This window comes from Maniola jurtina, chromosome 17 (assembly GCF_905333055.1).
Source record: "Maniola jurtina chromosome 17, ilManJurt1.1, whole genome shotgun sequence".
Classification (NCBI taxonomy): domain Eukaryota; kingdom Metazoa; phylum Arthropoda; class Insecta; order Lepidoptera; family Nymphalidae; genus Maniola; species Maniola jurtina.
In genome coordinates this window covers 10196157-10219260 of record NC_060045.1, presented here as the reverse complement: position 1 = coordinate 10219260, position 23104 = coordinate 10196157, and the positions used below count along the sequence as shown (strand labels likewise).

The following is a 23104-nucleotide window of genomic DNA, read 5'->3' as shown; positions in this document are numbered from 1 at the left end:
CAATTTTATTCTAGAGTTCTAACCTCAAAAGAAAAGGGAACCCTTATAGGGTCACTTTGTTATCTGTCTGTCGACAAGGAAATTAATACCTATAGGGTACTTCCTGTTGACCTAGAATCATGCAGGTAGTAATGTTTTCTTCTTTGACGCAACACTCTTGGCAGAGTGATCGTGGACATCAAGAAGCAACGTCTTTGAGGTCAGGTTTTACAGTACAAGTAGAGTGAAAATCCGATAGACGTGGAATAACACTTTTTACTTATTTTTGATGTAACCACATTACATCAAAAATAATTAAAAAGTGTTATTTCTTGTACGATGGATAGGGAACCCTTGGTGTGTTAGTTCAATACGCATTTGAGTGGTTATTTCTAGGTACAAATGCTTGCGTCCTTAGCATTTTATTTTACAAAAATCACAATCAACCTCCATTCGCTGAGTCTAGTACTTTCTTTATTTTCTGCGGCGTTACTGAAGTTTAAGAGCTAACTTTCATTAACAAACATAGTTATTACCCGGTATAATCGCGTTCAGAGTACATTACTACATGAAAGTTTGTATTTACAGGACGGGAACAAAACTAACAGATTACGAGCAAGTATCCAAACCGTGGTTTGCGTTTGCGGTTAATAAATCCTGTAAGTCTGCATAAATCGAGCAAAACGACTTGCTCATATTATATACCTGACTAAGAACTTAAAACAATTTATTTCAGTAATCTAAATCTAAATATCTAAAAGGAAAAGGTGACAGTTTGACTGACTGACTGACCGACTGCTTTATCAACGCACAGCTCTAACAGATGGGGCTGAAATTTGGCATGCAGATAGCTTTTATAACGTAAACACTCGATAAGAAAGGATTTTTAAAAGTTCAACCCTAAGGGGTTAATATAGGGGTTTGAAATGTAGTTCACGCGGATAAAGTCGCGGGCATAAACTATTTACTTAATATGAAATTCAATAATAATAATCATCATGACCGACCAATTCACTATTGGGCATGTTTTTGGCCATAGTCTGAAACGTAGGACAAATGCGGGTTGGTTTTCACACTTTTGAGAACATTATGGAGGCATTCTCAAGCATGCAGTATTTTCGGCAATCTAATTTTTATCCCGGAAAGTCGAATAGTTTACCCAAGATTTTTAATAACATAAATCCACGCGAACGAAGTCTTGGGCATCATCTAGTCTATAATCATAATAAGTTAAACATTATGCCGAAAATGATAGAAAGTGTTTTTTTTTCGCTAAACTCATAGAAGATTGGTAGTACCCCCTAATATCTTTGTTTAGTAAGTACTGAACAAATCTTTACTTTCACGAAAAAACAAAATTTTATCGGAATAATATTATGGCGGAACAAGTTTGTAATTAGTTTGTAAGGGCGAGGGGAAAGAAAAGTTTTAATTAATTTGGAGTCATTTTTGAAACTATAAGGGTAGTTACCTACCTTGTTTTAATACGGGACCGTTATAATTGCATAATGCTTGTCTGTCTGTGTCACAGCCATTTCATACACCATACTTCAAAGCTATAATAAAATATTGGATAGAATATAATAAAGATAGAAGCTATAATAAAACTCCAGATAGGCTAAGCTCAGACATTCGTATTTTAAAAAGTGAAGTAACAGCCATGCGCGTAACGACACAGACCACAATGGTGTTTGAGCACCTTTGGGTAAAACGTCACCTACAAGCAATCGAGCATGCTTTGAAACATTTGTAGGGATTTCCACACTCCACGGACTTACGCCGCCTGAATCCAGCGGCTCCCTGCGTTTCGTTAGACGTCTCCTGTCCACCTAGTGGGGAATACTAACCTAGCCTAACATGACGCTGCGTTTAAAACTGATAGTTTTAAAAGTTATGTGCCCTGCCCATTGCCATTTCAGTTTCGCAACCTTCTGACTGAGCCAAGGCGGTCATTCTGGTTTTCTCACAAATCTATTCATTTCTGATTTGATCACCTAGAGAAACTCCAAGAATATGTCACGTTTGCGGCATACCGATACCTTATGCTACGCATGTGCTACGCTTAATCAATCCAATAACCTTTTATCCCACGTAGGGAGGCTATGACGCAGCTCGCCCACGCGGCGCTCACTTGACGTCAAATTAAATACCTAATCAGAACTCAATAATGTGGAAAATAAGGCAACACGACTCAACTATGCAAATGTACGAGCCTAAAATCAATACCGTAGCATTAGTTTTAGGTGGACGCATGATTGACGGGTTTGGTTGATTGATTTCACCATTGTTTACTCACTACATAAGAATACTCTTACTAACCAATTTGTCATTCGAAAAGAGTACTTTGTACCTTTTAAAAAGTAATTTTAATTTGTATTGACAAAACCTGCTTTGAAATCAGATACAGCCCGTTGCATATTCCTTGCACTGTGTAAACATTAGTATGTGCCAATATGCATGCCCAAAAGGCCTGTCTATCGTCCAAATGCCTATATTTCAACAAACAGAACTAGTAATAATTTTGCGCTCATAACACCTAGCGTACCAACCATTGTTCAAAATCTTGCTTCAAGATGGAGAAATGTGTGCAAGAGCTTGACAAATTTTCTGCATAAGCTTGGCTTTCTACATCATTTATAAGGCTTTCTAGCAGTCCGTTTAACACTGGGAACATGGTAGTTCGTAACGATCCTCATCATGGCAGCCCATCGTCGGCCCATTACTGAGCATGGGTCTTATTTATTCATTTTTATTTAAAACAACTTTATTGTAACAAAATTACAAAGACAGAATATATTATGATACACTTAATTAAACAAAGGGCGACCTTATCACTAGAGTGATCTCTCCCAGGTAACCCATAATTACGAACCTACAGAACTGTAAGACGGGGAGTCGCCATGGCTTCTTTTAGAATGAAAGGAATCTTCTGTGGATTGACTCCTTTGAGAATGTAGAAAACTAGCTGATGCCCGCGACTCCGTTCGCGTGGATGTATGTTTTTTAAACATCCCGTGGGAACTCTTTGATTTTCCGGAATAAAAAGTTGCCCATGTGCTAATCCAGGGTATAATCTATCTCCATTCTATCTGTCCAGTAGTTTTTGCGTGAAAGAGTAACAAACATACACACACACACAAACTTTCGCCTTTATAATATTAGTGTGATAGTGTGATTGAGGTAGACACGTAAAAATATAATAATTTTGCTGTCATAGGAATGTTATGACGTACTTTACCTTTAGATAACTGATCAGTAATAAGGCATTGTCGAGCGAGTGGTGTGAAAAATTAAATATATACAGGTGTATCAAGAGCGCAGGTGGCCGTACAATCCACAAAGTATGCAGTCGACAAATTAAATTTGTGTAAAGGGGGTTTGCAAGTAAATAAACAAACATGTTTTCGCTAGAACTGTTCCCGGGATATCTGCATTGCGTTAGTTGCCTCGTGTGGGTGCTGGCATTCGCTTTAAGCCAACTTGGTAACGAATTTGTTTAACAAATGCAAAATGTTAGTAGCTCGCTATTTGCCTCTCTAGCGCAATGATGTTAAAAGTGGTCTTATAAGTGGAAAGTCCCGGGTTTCATTGCGGCAGGGATAATTTGGAAAAATATAATTTCAAAATTGACGCATTTCTAGTTCTTCGGCCGTGGCAAGTTACCACTCTAGCAAAAAAGCCGATCAATTTATTTAGCGTTCCGGTACAATGCCTCAAATTAACCGATTATTATGGGCATAGGTTATTATAAACTGCCATAACTTTTTTAAGTTATAATAATAAACTTCCATAACATTTAGATCGCTTTGGGTTAGACCGCTACCAACATTTTTATGAAAAGCGCATGAATAAACTACTTTTAATCCTAAAACGGATGATATTTCAGAACTGGATTAAAAATACAAAATCCTAGTATTTATTAAAAAAGTGGCAATCTAGCTCTATGCCATTAAAAAATCAGGTGCAGCCCAACAATGATACAAAAAAATTAAATGTAGGTAATAATATAAGCCAGACTTTATAGAACTACAAAACTTGGCAACAATTTTCCTCAGAAAATATCATAAGAATAAATTTAATAATGCATCAGAATTCCCCGTAAAATACCAGAATATTGAGAAACTAGCTTATGCCCGTCCGTGTGGGCAACACAAACTTTTACCCCCTTAGGGGTTGAATTTTCAAAAATCCTTTCTTAGCGGATGTCTAGATCATAATAGCTATTGCGTGCCTTTCAGCCCGCTTCGTGTAGTTGTTTGAGCTGTACGTTGATAGATCAGTCAGTCAGTGAATCGGTCAGCTTTTTACTTTTATGTATTTAGATGACAATATAGGAGGACAATATAAAAATTTTGTCAAATTTTAAGCCAAGCATCACGTGTTTAATAATTCACATCAGGGTGGTAATTATTCATGGATCCACAAAAAATACGGAAATAATTTAGGTACGTTATTTGAATATTGTTACATGAACACACAGATGGTTTTGGTCTGTTTTGGAAAGATTGGGGTTATATAACTTTTGTTAAGTCATCGTAGTTAGTAGGTAAGTAGGTAGGTATATGACGAATATTATTTTATTTATCCTATAGACTTCTGTAAATATAAATGTATTAGGAAAACGTATTAGATAATAAAGGCTTTTTTTGCTTTTTACTATAGACTTCTAGGATTCTAAGAAAGAACCAATCCTTTGGAATCCTAGAATCTGCCCGACTATCGGCTATGGTAGAGACGAAGTTTTTATTATTATGCCTTTAGTCGCATTTGAGTCTAAAACGTTCAACTCACAAAAACACATTTGTTAACAGCATTATTAATATGGAAATATTTTTCGAACCGTTTCGACTTTTTTGAATGAATGGCAACGTATAGTGCCTATCATGATATAACGGTCACAGCTTTAAAAAAAAGTTTTTCTCTAAAAGTAAACAAAAAAAAGCTAAATTGCCATTGGTTTTTATCAAAACAAAGCGAAAAAATGGAAAAATTCGCGTTTCCAGTGGTGTAGCCACAGTTTTAGATTTATGCACATGAATCATTCATTCGTTCACAGGTCGTGTACCAGTATTTTACGCTCGTTCGCTTCAGTGTGCCGTGCGATTTATATATTTTGTTCACGGACGGGACGAAAAAACCAATTCTGAATAAAGACCGAGAGTGAATGAAAAATAAATTCGATTTATTTGGCTTTATGGTTATTATTGATGTGAAGCGATTCGAAAACGCGATTGCAAAACACTGGAAAACTCTGTAATCAATAAAAAGTAGAACATACCTACATGAGTAATATGCACACTCATATTTTTTGCTGTGTATGTTATGTGTGAAAATATATAACTTTAACACTAGTTGGCGTTACTTATCTCATTTTGTTATAGAAATACAATGCTCATGAAATGAAATAAGTTCTTCAATTGCGGCCCGAAAAATAGCAGCCAATATGCTTGTATCAAATTATTACTCAGACTAGGTGATGATAGGTATTGCTTAGGTGATAAATTTTATTTCGTTTTTTTTTCGATGACAAGAGGTCTTTTCGCAATCGTTATTAAATTTTATGTTTAAGTGTTAAGGTTTATAATAAACTGAAGTTGGTGATATTATAAAACTTTTTTCTATATTTCGTAATAAGAAACAGATGTGTATAATGTGAGCAAACCAGGCCACTTGAGCTATGAAATTTTGTTAGTGACCTGTCTTCTATACCTACTATGATAAATCTATGCATTTTGTCCAGCAAACTATATTTTAAATTGCTCGGACCTAGCGCTGTTCATTTTCATATTTCATATTTAAATTGACATAAAATGTTCGTCCAATTTTCGTTCATACAAGTTTCATAGACAGGATTAGATTTTAATATTATTTACTAAATAATATCCACGACTTCGTCCGCGTGGGTTTAGGTTTTTAAAATCCGGTGGGACTTTTTGATTTTTCGGGACAAAAAGTAGCCAATACCCGTGATGTATGTACCTAAGCTGGTTTAGTCTAGTTTGTCATAAATATTAAAAAAAACTGGGCAAATACGCGTCGGACTTGCACGCAAAGGGTTCCGTACCATCGGACAAAATTATTTACTTTTTTTTTAATTACATGACGATCGGACGAGTTGGCGAACTTCAAATGCAGAACCCTAACTAGGTACCTACCTATAAAGGCCCTAACAACCTAAACCACTTACGGTATTAGGCGAGTAATTTGCGCTAATTTATCACCGACACTTCCGCAAATTGCTTTTTTAATCCACATTAATTACCGGCCACGCCTCGGATTAAGCGCTTTAAAAGAAAGTAAACACTTTATAACTTCACTACAATATTAACTACAACAAAGTTCTTAACTGAGATAAAGTGCTTAATAAAAAAAAAAGTTAAAATAACTAGCCGGGTTTGATCGCAGGGTTCAGTATCAGACGGTGGTTGTAACTTTCCCATTGCGTTAAAATTACAACAATCGCAAAATGGCTCACACAAGAAATTATAAATATTATTGTAAATTGTACATTTGAAAAGAGCAACCGCCGAGTTTCTTGCTGGTTCTTCTCGGTAGGAACAGCATTCCGAACCAGTGGTAGATTATTTTGACGATTCAAAAGCACTTGTAAAAGTTTAATTGAATAAAAATAATTTGAATTTGAATTTGAATTAATAATTCCGTCAATTGAAAGCGCACCAGTGTAGTTAGACCTTTAAGCGTCCTTGGATCGTCTCGTAAAAGAATATGTGTCGATACTTGTGTTGTTATAGAAAATCACACTAATATTATAAAGGCGAAAGTTTGTATGTGTGTGTGTGTGTGTGTGTGTGTGTGTATGTTTGTTACTCCTTCACGCAAAAACTACTGGACGGATTTGGCTGAAATTTGGAATGGAGATAGATAATATCCTGGATTAGCACATAGGCTACTTTTTATCCCGGAAAATCAAAGAGTTCCTAAAAACCTAAATCCACGCGGGCGAAGTCGCGGGCATCGGCTAGTAACCCATATTTTCGTGCATCGGAATGAAGCAAATGATTTATCGTGGCGTTCCCCTTAATTAATATTTCTCGCTTTGTTCGCTACAACAATGGCGGCTGGGTGGTTTAACGGCGTAATATTTTAACGCCCTTGTTTTGTTTCTACGACCCTTAGTTGCCTTCAAGGACTTAATAAACATTTATTGCTTATTGACGTCGCACGATATTTATTGAGAAAATTAGAAAAGCGATAAGATAACATGTAAGGCGGTAATAACCACGGACCACCATCCAGAAGGGTGGATGTGCTTCTAGTATTTAGCCTCGGTATCTTAAGGGACGTGGCCGTAGGCAAGGGGAGTTTGAAAATTTTATTTTCATATCACTCGCTCTGAAAGGATTCCTTTGCCCTTTGAAATCTGCGTGGAAAGTGGTAATTTTGTAAGCTTTGGAAAATGGCAAATATGAGTTGAAATTTGAACGTGACGAACTGTTGTCTATGGTTGGTGGACTTACATATCTTTTTTCTTTCTATTAAAAATTCTTCCTAATAAAACGTTCCGAAACGTGGTTTGTCCTTACAGTCTTTACTATTATAAGTATCAAGTGACCCGTTGGGTCCCACCGTTTTCCTCGCTGTAGTGAGATGAAAAGTTGTGTGTTTCGCACGGCTGTAACTTTATTTGCGCTTTGAGCCCTTGAATTCCTCGCTACGCTCAGAATTCTATTTTTGAACCACTCGTATCGCTCGTGGAACCTTAGAATCCTTCGCTGGCTTGGAATTCAATACAAACTCTCGCGACAAAATAACAACTTTGCAGCCTTGCGAAGCGGTAATAGAAATACACACTGAAAATTTGAACTCTCTATACCTACCTATTGCGGTCCGTGAGATACAGTCATAGATGGGCGGAAAGCAGAAGCTTAGTAATATGGCACTCTTCGGGAACGGAACTCTCAAAATTAACTTTTAAATTAAATTACCTTTTAGTTAAATAATAATTTTAATTACCAGTACTTGTAAACTGGTACCAATTAGTGAAACCCCTAGTGCAATGTTGAGTATTACTCACTAATTTTTAGTACAATTTGCCCCGTGCTTATTTCTACATGCTCCCCCCGATTTGCCATGCACCCGGCCATGCTGTATTAATTACAAGAGGGAAATTACCGCAGACTACGTTAATTACCCCCCGACGTAGGGTTGGCTATAATTTCATACAATAATTACAGGCTAGCGCTTAGTTGAATGGGAACCATGTATACCTAATATCACTACACATCCATACTTCGAAAGTGTCTTTGTCTGTCTGTCTACTTTTTACAACTTTAAGGCTAAAATCTATAGCGCACTTGAATTTGCTCAGACTTAAGACACTTCCCCGACAAGTAACGGTTACAGTAACTAGAAAAAAGCTGACAACTTTCAAACGGCTGAACCGATTTCCTTGGATTATAGCTAAGAACACTCAATTAAGCCACCTTTCACACACAAAAAAGAACTAAATTAAAATCGGTTCATTAGTTTAGGAGCTACGGTGCCACAGACAGATACACAGATACACACGTCATTCAACTTATAACATCTCTCTTTTTGGGTCGGGGGTTAAAAACGAGACAGATTTATGTCAGTTACATAAGCCTGTCTCGTTTTAACAGTGTCTTAAGTCTGAGAAAAGTCAAAGTGCGCTCTATAGATCTCAGCCTAAGTCTATATTATTGATATTATAAATAGGAAAGATTTGTTTGTCTGTTTGTAATCGATAAACTCTGAAGATATTGAACCAATTTTGATAATTCTTTCACCATTAGAAAACTATTTTATCCAGAAATAACAGGCTATTTGTATAAAGTTTATTCAAAACTGAACGAAGCCGGGTGGATACACTAGTATTAATAAATCATTAGGTAATCCTCCATCTATTCTGAAAGTATTTTCAACTGTATTTTAAACAAATCTTTGAGCATTCCGGCAATCGGCAAGTGTATGAATTTGTTAGTGATTCTCTCAAATTGTTTAGGTTTAACTACTTTGATTTTAATTTAGTTTGTAAAAATGCATTATTAGGTCACCTTATAGGTGACCCCCTTAAAAATATCAGAAACTAGCCGATGCCCGCGACTTCGCCCGCGTGGATTTAAGTTTCTTGAAATCCCGTGGGAACTCTTCGATTTTCCGAGATAAAAAGTAGCCTATGTGCTAATCCAGGATATTATCTATCTCCATTCCAAATTTCAGCCAAATCCGTCCAGTAGTTTTTGCGTGAAGAAGTAACAAACACACACACACACACACACACACACACACACACACACACACACACACACACACACACACACACACACACACACACATACAAACTTTCGCCTTTATAATATTAGTGTGATAAAAAAAGACATTTGGCACGACCTTCAAAGATTTTTCTTTTGTTTACAGGTTAAGATGGGAGCGTTCAGGAACTTCGGGTGTGGAGACTTTCAGTAAGGACGATGGGACACTTCCACAGAGCCCCCTCCTTGCACAGATTTCTTTCAAAGGTTCGTAGAAAACATTTGTCACACAAACGCAGCATACATGCACAAAATACTTCAACAGTAAAGTTGTATCAGTCCAGTAGTGTTACAAACACATTTGCGCTGCGCTGCGTCGCTCAAGTGCGGTTTGCTCCATACAAACTCATATAAACTACATTTGCCGCGCCGCGTCGCGTAGGTAGCTCAAAAACGTTAGGACCTTTATTATACTAATTAAACTAAATTATACTAATATACATCTGCTATAAGTTAGAGAAAGAATCTACAATACAAAATCTCAATTCTCACGTTCGTAAACCCAGCGGTTTGATCTGTACACACCTACATATTCCGCAATACGAATAACTACCTTATATCCGCGTCTTAGCGTGGACTACACAAATCCCAGAGCTCTATTTTACCCCCTTAGGGGTTGAATTTTCAAAAATCCTTCCTCAACGGACGACTACATCATACTTAATAGCTATCTGCATGCCAAAATTCAGCCCGATCCGTCCAGTAGTTTGGCTGTACGTTGATAGAAGCAGTCGGATTTGAATAGAACTATATCCAGCAGGGCTCAAGTCGTGCGCTGGTGGTGCGCATGCGTTGATGGGCGGCGGCGCGGGCGGCGGGCGGGCGGCGCGGGCGCTCCGCCTGCTGCTGCTGCTGGTGCTGGCGCTGGCCGCCGTCGAGTACCTCTTCGGCTCCATCCTCGACGCCTCGCCCCTTCGCACCTACCTCTACACTCCTCTGCACAACGCTACGCAGTCCTCCCTCAAGTAAGGCTTGCTATAATACTCCACCTCACCGTGTCAACCTCCCGATCCAGTTCTTTTGTTTCTCAATTTATTTATACCTACACAAATTTAAATGTTGTGTTGATGGACTCCATAGTGAAAAACATGCGTGGAAGCAACCGGTTGAGCTTTGAGTTGGCATTATGTCAAACAATACAACTACTACACCAGTAGTTGTATTGTTCGACAATGTAACTTTTAATTATTTGAAAAGAGCAATTGCTAAGCTTAGCTTATTGCTTAGCTTAGAGCTGGCAAGCTAAGCTCTTCTCAGTGAAATCTACATTCCGAACAGATGGTAGAGTCACAGACGTAGCATAAAAGACACTAGGAGTCCTACATGAAATAAACGTTTATGGGCTTCGTTATTTCTAGCTAAAAGTCTATGTTTGTGGTACACTATAAGCATGGTCTTCCAATTGCGAGTTCAAGTGGTGGTTTGAGGTCACAATAGTAATCTTTAAAAATATTTTTGGCTAATGTGTAAATTAACCTCATTCCCCTATTACAGAAACATTGATAAAACGCTGCAAACCTGGCCTAAGAAGCTCCCATACGCTGCCACTGAAAACTCAACGAGAAATTCAACCCATAAAGCCGCAAACGGTACAATTACTAGGAACTGTAGCAAAGAAACAACCAATATGACCCGTCAGAATATATCGGATGACTTGAGCACTCCACTCTTGATTACGAAGATTATGGAGGGTATCAAGAATCTGGTGACGACTGAAGATGGGGAGTTCAAAATGTCCGAACCGTCGGTACCAATTTGCGATGAAATGCCACCGGACTTAGGTAAGTGGACATACCACATTTTTTTTTAGAGCAAATGAGCAAGTGAGTCACCTGATGTTAAATGATTATACCGCCGCCCGCCCATTTGCAGCACCAGAGGAACTGCTTTAAGGCATGAAACTTTGGAAGTAACCCAAAAATTTTCAATGGGTACTAGAATCTCAGGTCTCAAGTTATTCTGCTCGTCCCCTTCTATCATGATTTTTTTAAAGCAATATAATGTCTAGGAAAGCCTTCTCCGGACACTATTGTCTGCTGTTCTGCAATCAGGTGTTTCTATAACGTTTCTATATTGATGAATTTTAGAAAAACAATCGAAGAATGCCGAATTGGATTACTGATCATCCTAATTTTTCGTCGTCTTTTCGGCAATGCTCTCTATAATAATAAATCTAATAACTGATGATAACTGATTTATTGAACTTATTTTCCTAGAAGTAGTAAGGTACTTGAAGGTAGGTAATCGAAAATTCTAGGTCATCTGGATATTAGAGTCCCAAGGACATAGACTATACACAGACTATTCATAAGTAAATCATAATTCCACAGGTCCAGTACAAGTTAACAAGACTGAAATGGAACTGGATGCTGTGGACAAAAAATACCCCGAAGTGCAGTTAGGCGGGCGGTACTCGCCACCGAACTGCACCGCCCGACATAAGGTCGCCATTATTGTGCCTTACAGGTAAACATATTTCATGGAAATATCTCCTTCTTGGACCTCTGCACTACTGTAGGTAAAGCTCAAAATCGTAATTTAAAGCTAGGGCTTTAAATCACGGTTGCAGACAGTTCTGAGAATTTATTTTCCCTGTTGTACCAACAAATTGCAAGTCTCTTTTATATAATGGATAGGTATATTTAAAGAAATTCCTAGTTAGTAGCGATGTGTGGGGTTCGCTGCAGCTATTTTTTCAAAACATTAAGTTGAGCTGTACATTCAGTTACATTGAGTTGTGTTCTCGGTGGTGGTCGTGGAGAAAATGTTAGGTACATTATGTTTTGTCGGTAACACTTTGGTAAAATCATTACTGAATAAACAAATATGTCAGAAAAATATAATCAGATTAAATGAAGAGTTAAGTGGAGAATACTTATGTATTCAGGTTAATCATTTTATGTTCTCGTAGCTACTTTTATCTGAATAAGTCGTAAAACCAAAACACTGCAGGATTTACATTATCTGCCCAGATTTAAAAAGTAATTGAAATCCGCGCGAAAATTTCTTTTTTTTTCATCGAAAAATACAAAATCCAATTCCCACATTTACCACCCTCCGTGTCTAAGTGAATCCGACGGCGTGATATTTATGTTATCTACCCAATAAGCAATCTTCATAAACGTCGAGATAGGCGTTTATCTCACCTTGCGAACTTTCGACCTTTTCGCCTTCTTTCCTTTTTTGAGGATTTATGGTGCCGGGATTTTAAATTACCTGAATTGTACTACTTTGGTAGGAATTATTTATTTTAACTACATTTTACACGTGCGGAGGCTCACACGGGAATATACCTATGTTAGTTTTGTTCCCCTTAAAAAATATGCTAGGTGAATCTGCAGGAAGTTTTACTTTCTGGACAATTTATGGCGGTAGAATTTAAAATGACTTGAAATGTGCGACTTTTATAATATAGACTTTTAGCACGATTTCAGTTTTATGTTTCAGTGAATATACACGTAAGTGAATGTAAAAGCACATTAGCCTAACGTGCCCAGCCAAAAGTAGGTACCTACTTGGCGAACGTGGTATTTTTGTGGTTTTTCATATAAGCATCTTATTCGCAAATGTTTGGTCAATGTGTAATGGAACTACTGGAGTCTAGTAATATTTTTTTCTTATTTTTCAGAGATCGGCAACAGCATTTAGCGATATTTTTAAATCATATGCACCCGTTCCTGATGAAGCAACAGATCGAATATGGCATATTTATCATTGAACAGGAAGGTAAGTTTTGATAAATCAGATCACTACTCCTTTTCCCAGTATGTTTCTGTTAAACAATGGTGTTTGTTATTTTAAACCCATATTAACAAGCTACCAGATTGTATACGGTAACCAAATTCCTTGACAGTAACATTAAAGAAACATTGCTATCCATGATTGTTATCTTACATTTCTGGCATGACTTGCTAACCTCTACCAATTCAAGTACGCTGGACTTGCTATCGCCGACCTGTTTTTGAAGCAATTTGACTATCACCATTTTAGTGTTCATAGCAGCATATGAGCGTACTCAAAATTAAATTTTAGTGATGAGACATACAGTGTCAATTTTTGACTCAAAGTATTAATTTTAATTCCCGGTACGCTCGGTGGGGTGCTTAAAATCGGCACAAAAATTATTGCCATTTTGTATGTATTTGACAGCGACGATGAATTCCTTGACCTCCCGCAACCCGTGTCCTACCTCACCAGCCGTCTCAGTGAAACGGTATATCTATAAATTAACACCATCAGTCCATCACACACATAATGTTTTTCAATCCAGGCAACAGTGATTTCAACCGCGCCAAGCTGATGAACGTGGGTTTCGCTGAGAGCCAGAAGCAGAAGGAGGGAGGCTGGCAGTGCTTCATCTTCCACGACATCGACCTCCTGCCGCTAGACTCCAGGAACCTGTACTCCTGCCCCAGGCAACCGCGCCACATGTCTGCTTCCATTGATAAGCTTAATTTCAAGTAAGTAACCATATGTTCAGTATGTGATTATGTTACCTACCTTATCTGCAGATGTCATCTTCAATACAATAAAATATCTACAGTAAAATAATCAATTATTATTAAAGGACAGCACTGTCCCCTGAGACACAGGTCTTATACCAAGTTTAGGGACAGTTGATTTTCTGGTTGTCTACCTTTTAGAATAAGATAATAATAAGTAGGTGCATTGACCTAATATGCAGATGTAACTGTAACTTATCTAAGTTTTGCTCAATAAACGAATTTATTTAAAAAAAAATGTATACCTGGGACACACAATCCAACTAGGTAGTTCCAATTTCGAGAAAGGTTTCCTCCAAATTTGATTTGGTTGAAGGAAGCATTCCTCTAGGACCCTTCAATTTTTCCTACAGGATCTTAAATCCACAGAAACGAAGTCGCGGGAAACAGCTAGTAATTTCGTAATGTATTTCCAGGTTACCTTACGAAGACATTTTTGGAGGTGTGTCAGCCATGACTCTGGAACAGTTCACCAAAGTCAACGGTTTCTCCAACAAGTACTGGGGATGGGGCGGAGAAGACGACGATATGTTTTATAGGTGAGATTACTGACTTTATTGTTTTGGACAGCCCTGGTTACGGGCCGCCATTTTTAAGTACTCTCACTTAGATAGCGAATTAAATTAAATAATATTATGGATCCTAATAGATTCTTATGAAGATTTGACTAAAATGCGTATAACAAAAGTATATTATTCTCAAAACAATTAATATTATTTGGTTTCAGATTAAAAAAGGTCAATTACCACATAGCGAGGTACAAAATGTCGATCGCGCGATACGCTATGTTGGATCACAAGAAATCTTCACCTAATCCTAAGAGGTAAGTATCTACATATTTTTAATTGAAATTAATTTAACATACCTACTTTCAAGGAACTAAACGGCTATAGTGACTTTTAAATAAAATACTTATGGCTTATAAATTAGTCAGCAAGACTTGATTTACGTCTATGGAGTCAGCTAATGATATTTGTTTCGATTTCCTACGAATGAACTTAAAATGAGATTTAAATATATCTATACTGTTTATAAAGATCCCGTTCTCCATGATTTTAAAGATCTCGTGGGAACTGTTTGATGTCCGTCCCCGGGATATAAGCTAATCCTGTATCAAATTTCGTCAGAATCGGTTAAACTGTTGGGCCGTGAAAAGGTAGCAGACAGACAGACAGACAGACAGACAGCAAAGTGATCCTATAAGGGTCCCGTTTTTCCCTTTGAGGTACGGAACCCTAAAAAACATAAAAATCGTACTTTTTTGCTTCAGGTACCAGCTGCTGTCACAAACGAGCAAAACATTCCAGAAGGACGGCCTATCGACGCTCGAATACGAGCTGGTGAGAGTGACGCAACGACACCTGTTCACGCACATCGTCGCCAACATCGACGAGCGCAGCTGACGGATGTATCTCGCCAAGCTTCTGTTTGGCGATAGGTAACGTCTGCTCATGGACTGTGTCACTGCAGATTTATCAGTTCCATTTTTTTTGTGCATTTTTCAAGTGTGATTTCAACTTTTGGCATCGGCTGCCTGCCCCGTTTTTTTGTGATAGTTGAAATTATGAGATAAGAAAAGGATAGAAAAAGAAAGTTGTGATAGTTGAAATATGAGATAGGAGCTACCGTTGTGATTGGATGGATTTTTGGTGTTCTTGCTGCAACTGTGATTTTAAGCCAATAAATTGTCAGCCAGTCAGAGGTAGCTGCGAAGCTAGGGCGACAGGCATGTTGCTGCTATAGGTTTTTCTGTGTGAACAGTTTTGGTGTGGGGATATTATAAAAAGTAAAAAGAACGCGGCGACGAAACGCACCTTTTCACGCATGCATTAGCTAACCATCGCTTCCGTTTGAGTGAGCGAGACAGAAGACAAGAGAGAGAGAAGATTTAGCACATAACGCAATTTACGAGTATATACAATGCTTCGCTTCTATGTGTCCATCCTGACGAGTTTTTTTTTAAATCCTGCAATATGTATTTTTCAAGTGTAATTTCACCTAACGTCTGTTTCAGTTCTATTTTTTATTCTTGCATATTTTTCAAGTGTAATTTCAACTTTTAGTATTAACAATGCTGTTAGCGTACTGGATTGGCCATTTGATTCAGTTAGAATAATGTGACTCTGCAGCCTAAGCGCAAGTGCAATTAATGATTATTCCCGTTGACGAAGTGTCATAAGAGCCGCGAAAGTGGTGTGTAACCTTTGTGCAACATGGATTGAGCTTGGTTTGCTTTTGTTACATTTTTGAATGATTGATGTAAATTATTGAATCGATTACTTACCAAAGATTTATAGGCCAAAAGATTCCTTACAGCACTGTTTTTGACTACAGCCGCATTGTAAATTTCGGCCGCACTGCTAGTGTGAATGAAATGGACATTTTTGGACTAAGTATATAATATATACTTAATAATATTATGTATGTGCCAATTTAATCCAACGATTTTATTTTTGTTTGAGCTTTTTAATAAATATTTTCGTGAACTTTCTTTTATATCAGAACTATTTTACTGTCGCTTCATTAAATTATATTTTTGTGCTATTTACTATAGGAAGAAATAATACAAGATTGACTGTAAAAAGTTTGATTTATAAATAAAAATTAGATAGATAGCTCTAAATTTAAAAGTAGATTGTTAAAAAAGCTTCTTTAGTATAAATCGATATGGCTGCTACTGTGTTTAAAATGTAAGATTTAACTAGTCTTTTTCACAAAGTCCAAGATTGTAAGTAATATTTAAGAGATATTTAAGTATAGGTATGTGGTGTATTTTGGAAGGGTCCGTTGTGAGAAAACCTAAACTTTTGTATAGAGAAACGTCTAAGGAAGGAAATGGTGTCGAATTTAGAGAAAAAGAAAACATTTTTTGTGAAGTTAAAAAACGTGACATACAGTAATACCCATAATTTGTCTTTTAAGTAGTTAAGATATAGCAGGACAATAAAGTTATTCAACTCTTGCAATTTGTTTTGGGATTTTTTGCAATAGTTCATTTGTCATTAAAATTATGGCTACTTATACTTATAAATTGTCACAGAAATGTATGTTATCAAACAATATGGAATGGTAATTAATTACCAAAGAGATTATAAAAATCTATATGGCAAAGCTCATACATCCACATTTTAAAAAGTGAAGGAAATTTACACATACGTAACAATATCTGTCTTACTGTCTATAAGTTTATAGAAAGACTAACAAAATCATGACTAACAAAATGAAAGATGAAAATATTATGTTAAAAAAAAACTAAATTTAATATTGTGTATGCATTATGGTTTCTGTCGACTCCTGATAGGCTACGCTTTTGAATACTCTTCGATACAAAAAAAAAGAAATTATTTAGTCAACTTAGTAATTTCGCTATTTTGTAACTACCTGGTACCTATTTTTATAAAGAATATATGCTTTGATGTATAATTAAGACCTTACTTTAGGTTTTTAGGATGATTTGTAAGAAACTTTATTTTTTTATCTATATTTTTCAGTACCTATCACAAACTATTTAGATCACAGCTTAGATATATCACAAACACTATAATTTTACTCAAATATGGTATTTTTTGTTGTTATTTTGATTATAAACAAACTATATTAGCTATTATTTTATTGGTTAAGGTAAAACGCGTATAATATGATTATTATGATTGCGATGTGATATCAGTGAGATTGTAATATTTTGCTTAGCTTCAGTACAGCTTTAGTTGTAAGGGATGCATTGTGATATGAAATTATGTAGTACAACCCCCACCACTCAAATATAGGCAAATGAAAGCTATGAAGTTCATATAAAATGGCATTTCAGTAATTATATTGGCCGTAAATCTATCAAAACGTTGAAACCACTGAAATGTACATAATCACACTAATATTATAAAGGCGAAAGTTTGTATGTGTGTGTGTGTGTGTATGTGTGTGTGTGTGTGTGTGTGTATGTTTGTTACTCCTTCACGCAAAAACTACTGGACGGATTTGGCTGAAATTTAGAATGGAGATAGATAATATCCTGGATTAGCACATAGGCTACTTTTTATCCCGGGAAATCAAAGAGTTCCCACGGGATTTCGAAAAACCTAAATCCACGCGGGCGAAGTCGCGGGCATCGGCTAGTATACTTATACAAGTACGCTGGAAAAGGTGTGCCATACGAAATCTCATTTTTTGTGCCGATTCGAAGCGCCTCACCGAGCGTACTGTGAATGCAAAATGATAAGTCCTAGTGTTGACAATGTATTACCAGATGTCTTATCAGTAACATTTTAGTTCCGAGTACGCTCACATGACGCTCACTGATGCTATTAGCGCCAAAACGGCAAAAGTCAAGTTTCAAAAATAAGTCGGTCCAGCATACTTGTGTGTGTTCTATTTTCTACGCATTAGATTGATTCACTCATTGATGGTTATTCTGAACAAAGTGTTCTATGAAATTGTGAAACTTAGTATGACACTGGCCATCAAGTTAAAAGCGAGTTGCAACTCGGATTTTTTGTTCAGAACGACTCATCTAGTGCCGTCGTAGTGGTCGTTGGGTGCCTATTTGAGAAGTGGTCGGTTTTAATGCTGGCCTACTAGTAAGAAGACTCCTTAAGTCAGTCATTTCCGTTTGAACCTATGGTTTGAACATAATATAATATGTTGCTACCTAAGTATATGATTCCATTGTAATTGCTTTTATTGTGCTTACGTACCTTAAGTTACAAACACAACGATGTTCTGGTGTATTGCAACGTATTAGACGTATTCCATTTCTATGGTTGAACGGCAACCTAAGGGACGGCACACATGGCGGAGCATAGCGCAGAGCATGCCCGCGAAGTTTTCTAATCCCGTGACACATTACGCGAATTTCTACCTGAGAATGCGCGAGCACGCGCGGGACTGCGCGCGGATGCGCGAGTATCCGTTCGGATGCACAATTGATTTTTGATATTATTTCAATGAGGACAATGTCAATAATATTTTGTTGACTGTGAAAAATGCTCTGCGCTGCGCTCCGCCATATTATGTGCGCCGGCCCTAAAACGTATGGTTTCAATTTCCTTTTAAGGCTGTTTGGCTATGTTTGTATGAGTGCACATATTATGTACACATTGTTATAGTGTGCGTGGCGCAGTATTGACCGCGATGCGGTTAAGGTTACACACACAAATGCGTTGACGCTTATCAGTACACTCACTATTTCAAGCAAAGCTGAACAGTCGTCATTATATGACAACTATAATATACTGCCATGTCGGATAGAAACTGTCTACGTCTTAAGGCTTCGGACAAGTCCGCTCTGCACGTGTGCACCTACACTTAGCATTCCGACACACCACACCAAAGCAATGTGTTTGCACCTTTATATTTAAAGCTAAGTTGCTATTCCGATACTAAACAGAAGTACCTATTAATGCTAGCAGATATTACTGAAATTATATTTATATTTTAAGTTTAATTTATTTAGAACAGTTACCGTTTGGTTACCGCCACATAACTTTATATGTGACAGTAACTTTTATGTTATGGTTTATAGAGACTACTTACCTTTTTTTAGTTCTTTTTTGCGATTCGACCTGTGTGTATAGTATGAGATTGTACATCTACACCAACGTTGGTAGAATTTGAGTGTCGAAGCACAAAAACCTCAAAGTAAAATCAACTTAGAAGTCATTGGTATAAAGTTAAAAATTCAATATCACTGATTTAATTTTAAAATGACTTCCGCTTGGAGCGCTGGCTATAGATGCTTAGATGAACTTTAACTCTCATCATCATCATCAACCGATAGACGTCCACTGTTGAACATAGGTCCCTTGTAGAGACTTGCACGCCAAGGTCTTGCGCCGCCTACATCCAGCGGCTCCCTGCGATTCGATTGCGACTTAGCTTTAACACTGAGCAAATAAGGTCGATTTTACTTGGTGAGATGTATAATCTCATACTAAGCACCCGTATGATATTAGATCGCGGAGATACCTTAAGTTTTACTCACGTAAGTAGCTTACACGAATAACTTACGGTAAAACGTATGTAAACATTCTTATAAGTAAGTATTGATTGTTACGTAAACCCAACTAGTTTCGACTAAATATGTGAGTATAGCCGTAACAATATATACTTATAATGGAAATTACTCACGATAGTTAAAATAGTTATCAATTAATTAGGTAAGCTACTTACGTGAGTTAAACTTACAGGTGTAATCGCGGCCTTACCTTAAATGTACTATTATAGGCTTTAATAAATGTAATATTAGAAAATGTACAATTACAATTATAATACTATTTACCTGTTCCTTTGTAAACATTTAAAAAAAAGCTTTAGATTATCTTCATAACTTAGACTAAAAATTGTACTAAAATAGCATTTTATACATGCAGAATAAACATTAAGTTGTACAGAATTCGCTTAACCATCCAAATATTGTAATTTAGTAATGTTATAGATGTAGGCGTCTTTGAGTTAGGTACTTAAGATTAACTGAGCATTGATTTCATAAGCTGTTTGTTTTTTTTTATAAATATATCGTTTGTTTTTGAAGATGAAAATATGCTGTTTTACTTGATACTTCCCCGTGGAATTAAGGGCTGTAGCTGTAGTTTTCCAGGTCTTTAGCTACTGCCTTGAGATGTTTCCACGATAGTCCCACTGAGAGACTGTTAAAACGAGACAGTGTTATATTTTTGATATAAATCTGTCTCTTTTTAGCTGAAACTTAAGTCTGAGCAAAGTTAAAGTATGCTCTACAGATATCAGCCTTAAGGTCTGTAAGGGCCATTTCATTACTTTATTTATATTCCGTGGTACAATCGAAGCCATCGATATTGGTGGCTCGATGCTCGGTGTGGTATCGATGATTTATTTTTGCCTATAAATGAAAATGCGTTTTAGAATTTCAACAACTTTTTAATACTCAAGATGAAGATTTTTTCGAAAGATCTAATCACCTTTTAAACAATAATAATTTATACAACGTACTAAACATGCAAGGAGTCAAAACAAACTGAACATTTTACTAATATTTTGTCAAAATATTTTGTCAAATTCGATTCACCAGACAACACATTCTTTTGATGTATTGAAATAATTGTAGTAAGTATGAGTAATTGTAGTAAGTTAAGCTAGACCGAGTCTGGACTTGCAAATATACCGAGTGTTTACCAATACAGACTTCACATGTTGCAATATTAAACAAAGATAAACTATTTTTATTTTTTTTATATAAGGTAAATACTAAACAGGGAGCAAAAGAGCAAGCGGTTCACCTGATGTTAAGTAATTACCGGCTACCGCTGCCCATGAACATTTCTGCACCAGAGGAACCGCGGATTTGTCGCCAGTTTTTCAAGAATTTGTTGATCCTCTCTTTGAATAACCTAATGTTGAAAATCTAGTGGGAACATCGGCGAAGAGAGTTCGTTCCACAACTTTGTGTGACTGTACGAGGAAAAAAATCTGGCACAGCGGATCAAGTAGCATCCTTTCAATGTGGTATTTACCTAGGTAGGTAATACTACCTCGAATGTTGCAACGATGATGAATTTAGTTGTTTAGTATATAGACTATAGAGGTACAGCAAAGCTCGTCCTTGTTAAATACCGGGCACGACAAACCGAGACAAACGTACTTAAAACGTCATGTTCGCCGTACTCGGTCTAGCAAAAATCATCTTTACTCACTTGAAAATAAGACTACATTTTTAATAGGAACATAGCACGGCAGTTAAGTTGTAACGAAGTTTTGAGCTCCGCCGCTATGTGGCGCCGCGTGTCCAACAGCGGAGGACGTTCCCGCCACGAAACCCGTCGGAGGTACCAAGAGGGCCCCGGCGCAAACGCGAGCTTCATTTGCCTCCAAGTCTCCTGGAAATCTTTATCTCTGAAACAAGTTTTTTGTTGGATAACCACCCGATATAGGTAATAAGAAATTTCCTTACGAGGCATAGGTAGGTACGCGTTTAAAAAAACCCGTGGGAACTTTTTGGCTTTCCTGGATAAACAGTAGCCTGCGTTTGCCTCCATGAGCTATCTCTGACCAAATAGTCTTAAGATGAAGACTTAGAACTACGACACATCATAATGTTAATAAGTTTCTTATTGCAATAATTCAAAATCATCAAATTAATCTTGGTATTTACAGTTATTTACTGTAGTAACAAAGTATAGTAATAGTCTCATTCATGTACACGTAAGTGTGGGTAGTTAGGGGCAGTCAATATACAAGTACCTAACTGTATTTTAAAATCAATACGGCCATTGTCGTGGCGTGTGGAAGTGTCACCTGCTGATACATCATGTATTAGGGAGTCAGTGCTTGCGGGACAGTACCAGGTACTGTAGGTAAGTACCACACTATCGATACTTCTTATCGACTCAATTGCATAAGTCGTGGCCACGACTGTACTGCAATGCTGCGAGAGATGAGGTTCGAGCTGTATCGTCTACCGAACTACCCATTTTCTTGTTCTTTTCGCTGGAACACGAGCTGTCCGACAAAATATACACTCACAACATCACTATGTTGTGTGTGTTATTGACTTGGGTCACATTTGTAAACGTAGATATTCTATTCTCTTGCGCTATTGTCTTCTGACTTACTCGTCACCAATCACGAACTATATACTTCATCATCATCATCATCATCATCATTATGATCAACTTGTCGCTGGCTCATTACTGAGCACAGTTCTCCTCTCAAAATTAGACGGGTTTAGTAAGTAGTCTACCACGCTGGTCAAGTGCGGATTGTATAGGTATTTAGATACTCCGAATGACCTGACGAATGTAAGTACGACATGTGTATGGTAGGTATAATGTGCCATGGTGCATTTATAAGCTTTCATCGAATTCCTGTGTTCCTCAATACTTATTACGATGTAAACCTTAGGCAACTTTATTTAACGTTAACTTACTTTACTACAGCTAAGGATAAATCCTTGTCTTTGTTCTTATCTTGTTCGCTCCGTTTTGGTTTAGGGGCCGGGGACGTTGCCCTAAATCTATAATATTTCGGCATACCTACTTCAATATAATTTATTAAAAAAAGGCAAAAAAAAATAAAAATTAATAAATAAAAAACATTTTTAGGTTAACAGATTAACGGCTGCCGTTAAGAAAAAAATATGACGCGTAAGTCGGTTTTAGATATATTTTTCCTCATATTATTTTATTTCAGCCAAAAACATAGAATTCAAAGAAGTTCTTATATCTAGCTGAAAATGATGCCCACGACTTCATTCGCGTGGATTTAGGTTTTTAAAAATCCCGTGGGATTTTGGAACTTACAGATTTTCCGGAATAAAAAGTAGCTTATGTTACTGTCCGCCCTTTTAACTATCTCTATGCC

General features: G+C 37.0%; 2 protein-coding genes and 1 long non-coding RNA gene across 4 annotated transcripts in view; 1 reads left to right on the top strand and 2 right to left on the bottom strand.

Annotated features, from left to right (window-relative positions):
- The window catches only part of LOC123873796 (beta-1,4-N-acetylgalactosaminyltransferase bre-4), a 157004-nt gene extending 140193 nt beyond the window's left edge, over window positions 1–16811 (top strand). Inside the window, exons 2-10 of one of the 2 annotated variants that reach the window (XM_045918857.1) lie at window positions 9379–9479; window positions 10033–10237; window positions 10767–11053; window positions 11603–11738; window positions 12901–12998; window positions 13543–13732; window positions 14191–14313; window positions 14502–14597; window positions 15045–16811. In XM_045918857.1, coding sequence (XP_045774813.1) covers window positions 10068–10237; window positions 10767–11053; window positions 11603–11738; window positions 12901–12998; window positions 13543–13732; window positions 14191–14313; window positions 14502–14597; window positions 15045–15177 — 1233 coding nt within the window. In that variant the 5' untranslated portion in view covers window positions 9379–9479; window positions 10033–10067 and the 3' untranslated portion in view covers window positions 15178–16811. Of the gene's footprint in view, window positions 1–9378; window positions 9480–10029; window positions 10238–10766; window positions 11054–11602; window positions 11739–12900; window positions 12999–13542; window positions 13733–14190; window positions 14314–14501; window positions 14598–15044 lie in introns of both variants that reach the window. The other variant, XM_045918856.1, reaches the window with a different exon arrangement.
- A 1140-nt stretch (window positions 16812–17951) lies between these two features.
- On the bottom strand, window positions 17952–20303 carry LOC123873808. Its single transcript, XR_006797769.1, has 2 exons — window positions 18420–20303; window positions 17952–18386 (listed from the first exon to the last, which is right to left on the bottom strand). It is a non-coding gene; the product is annotated as an uncharacterized LOC123873808 (long non-coding RNA).
- A 347-nt stretch (window positions 20304–20650) lies between these two features.
- LOC123873805 lies at window positions 20651–22872 on the bottom strand. The gene is made up of 2 exons (XM_045918867.1): window positions 22671–22872; window positions 20651–21637 (listed from the first exon to the last, which is right to left on the bottom strand). Exons 1-2 carry the CDS (start codon window positions 22772–22774, stop codon window positions 21451–21453), a joined length of 291 nt encoding a protein of 96 aa, XP_045774823.1. The 5' UTR covers window positions 22775–22872; the 3' UTR covers window positions 20651–21450.
- Between the last annotated feature and the right edge of the window lie 232 nt (window positions 22873–23104).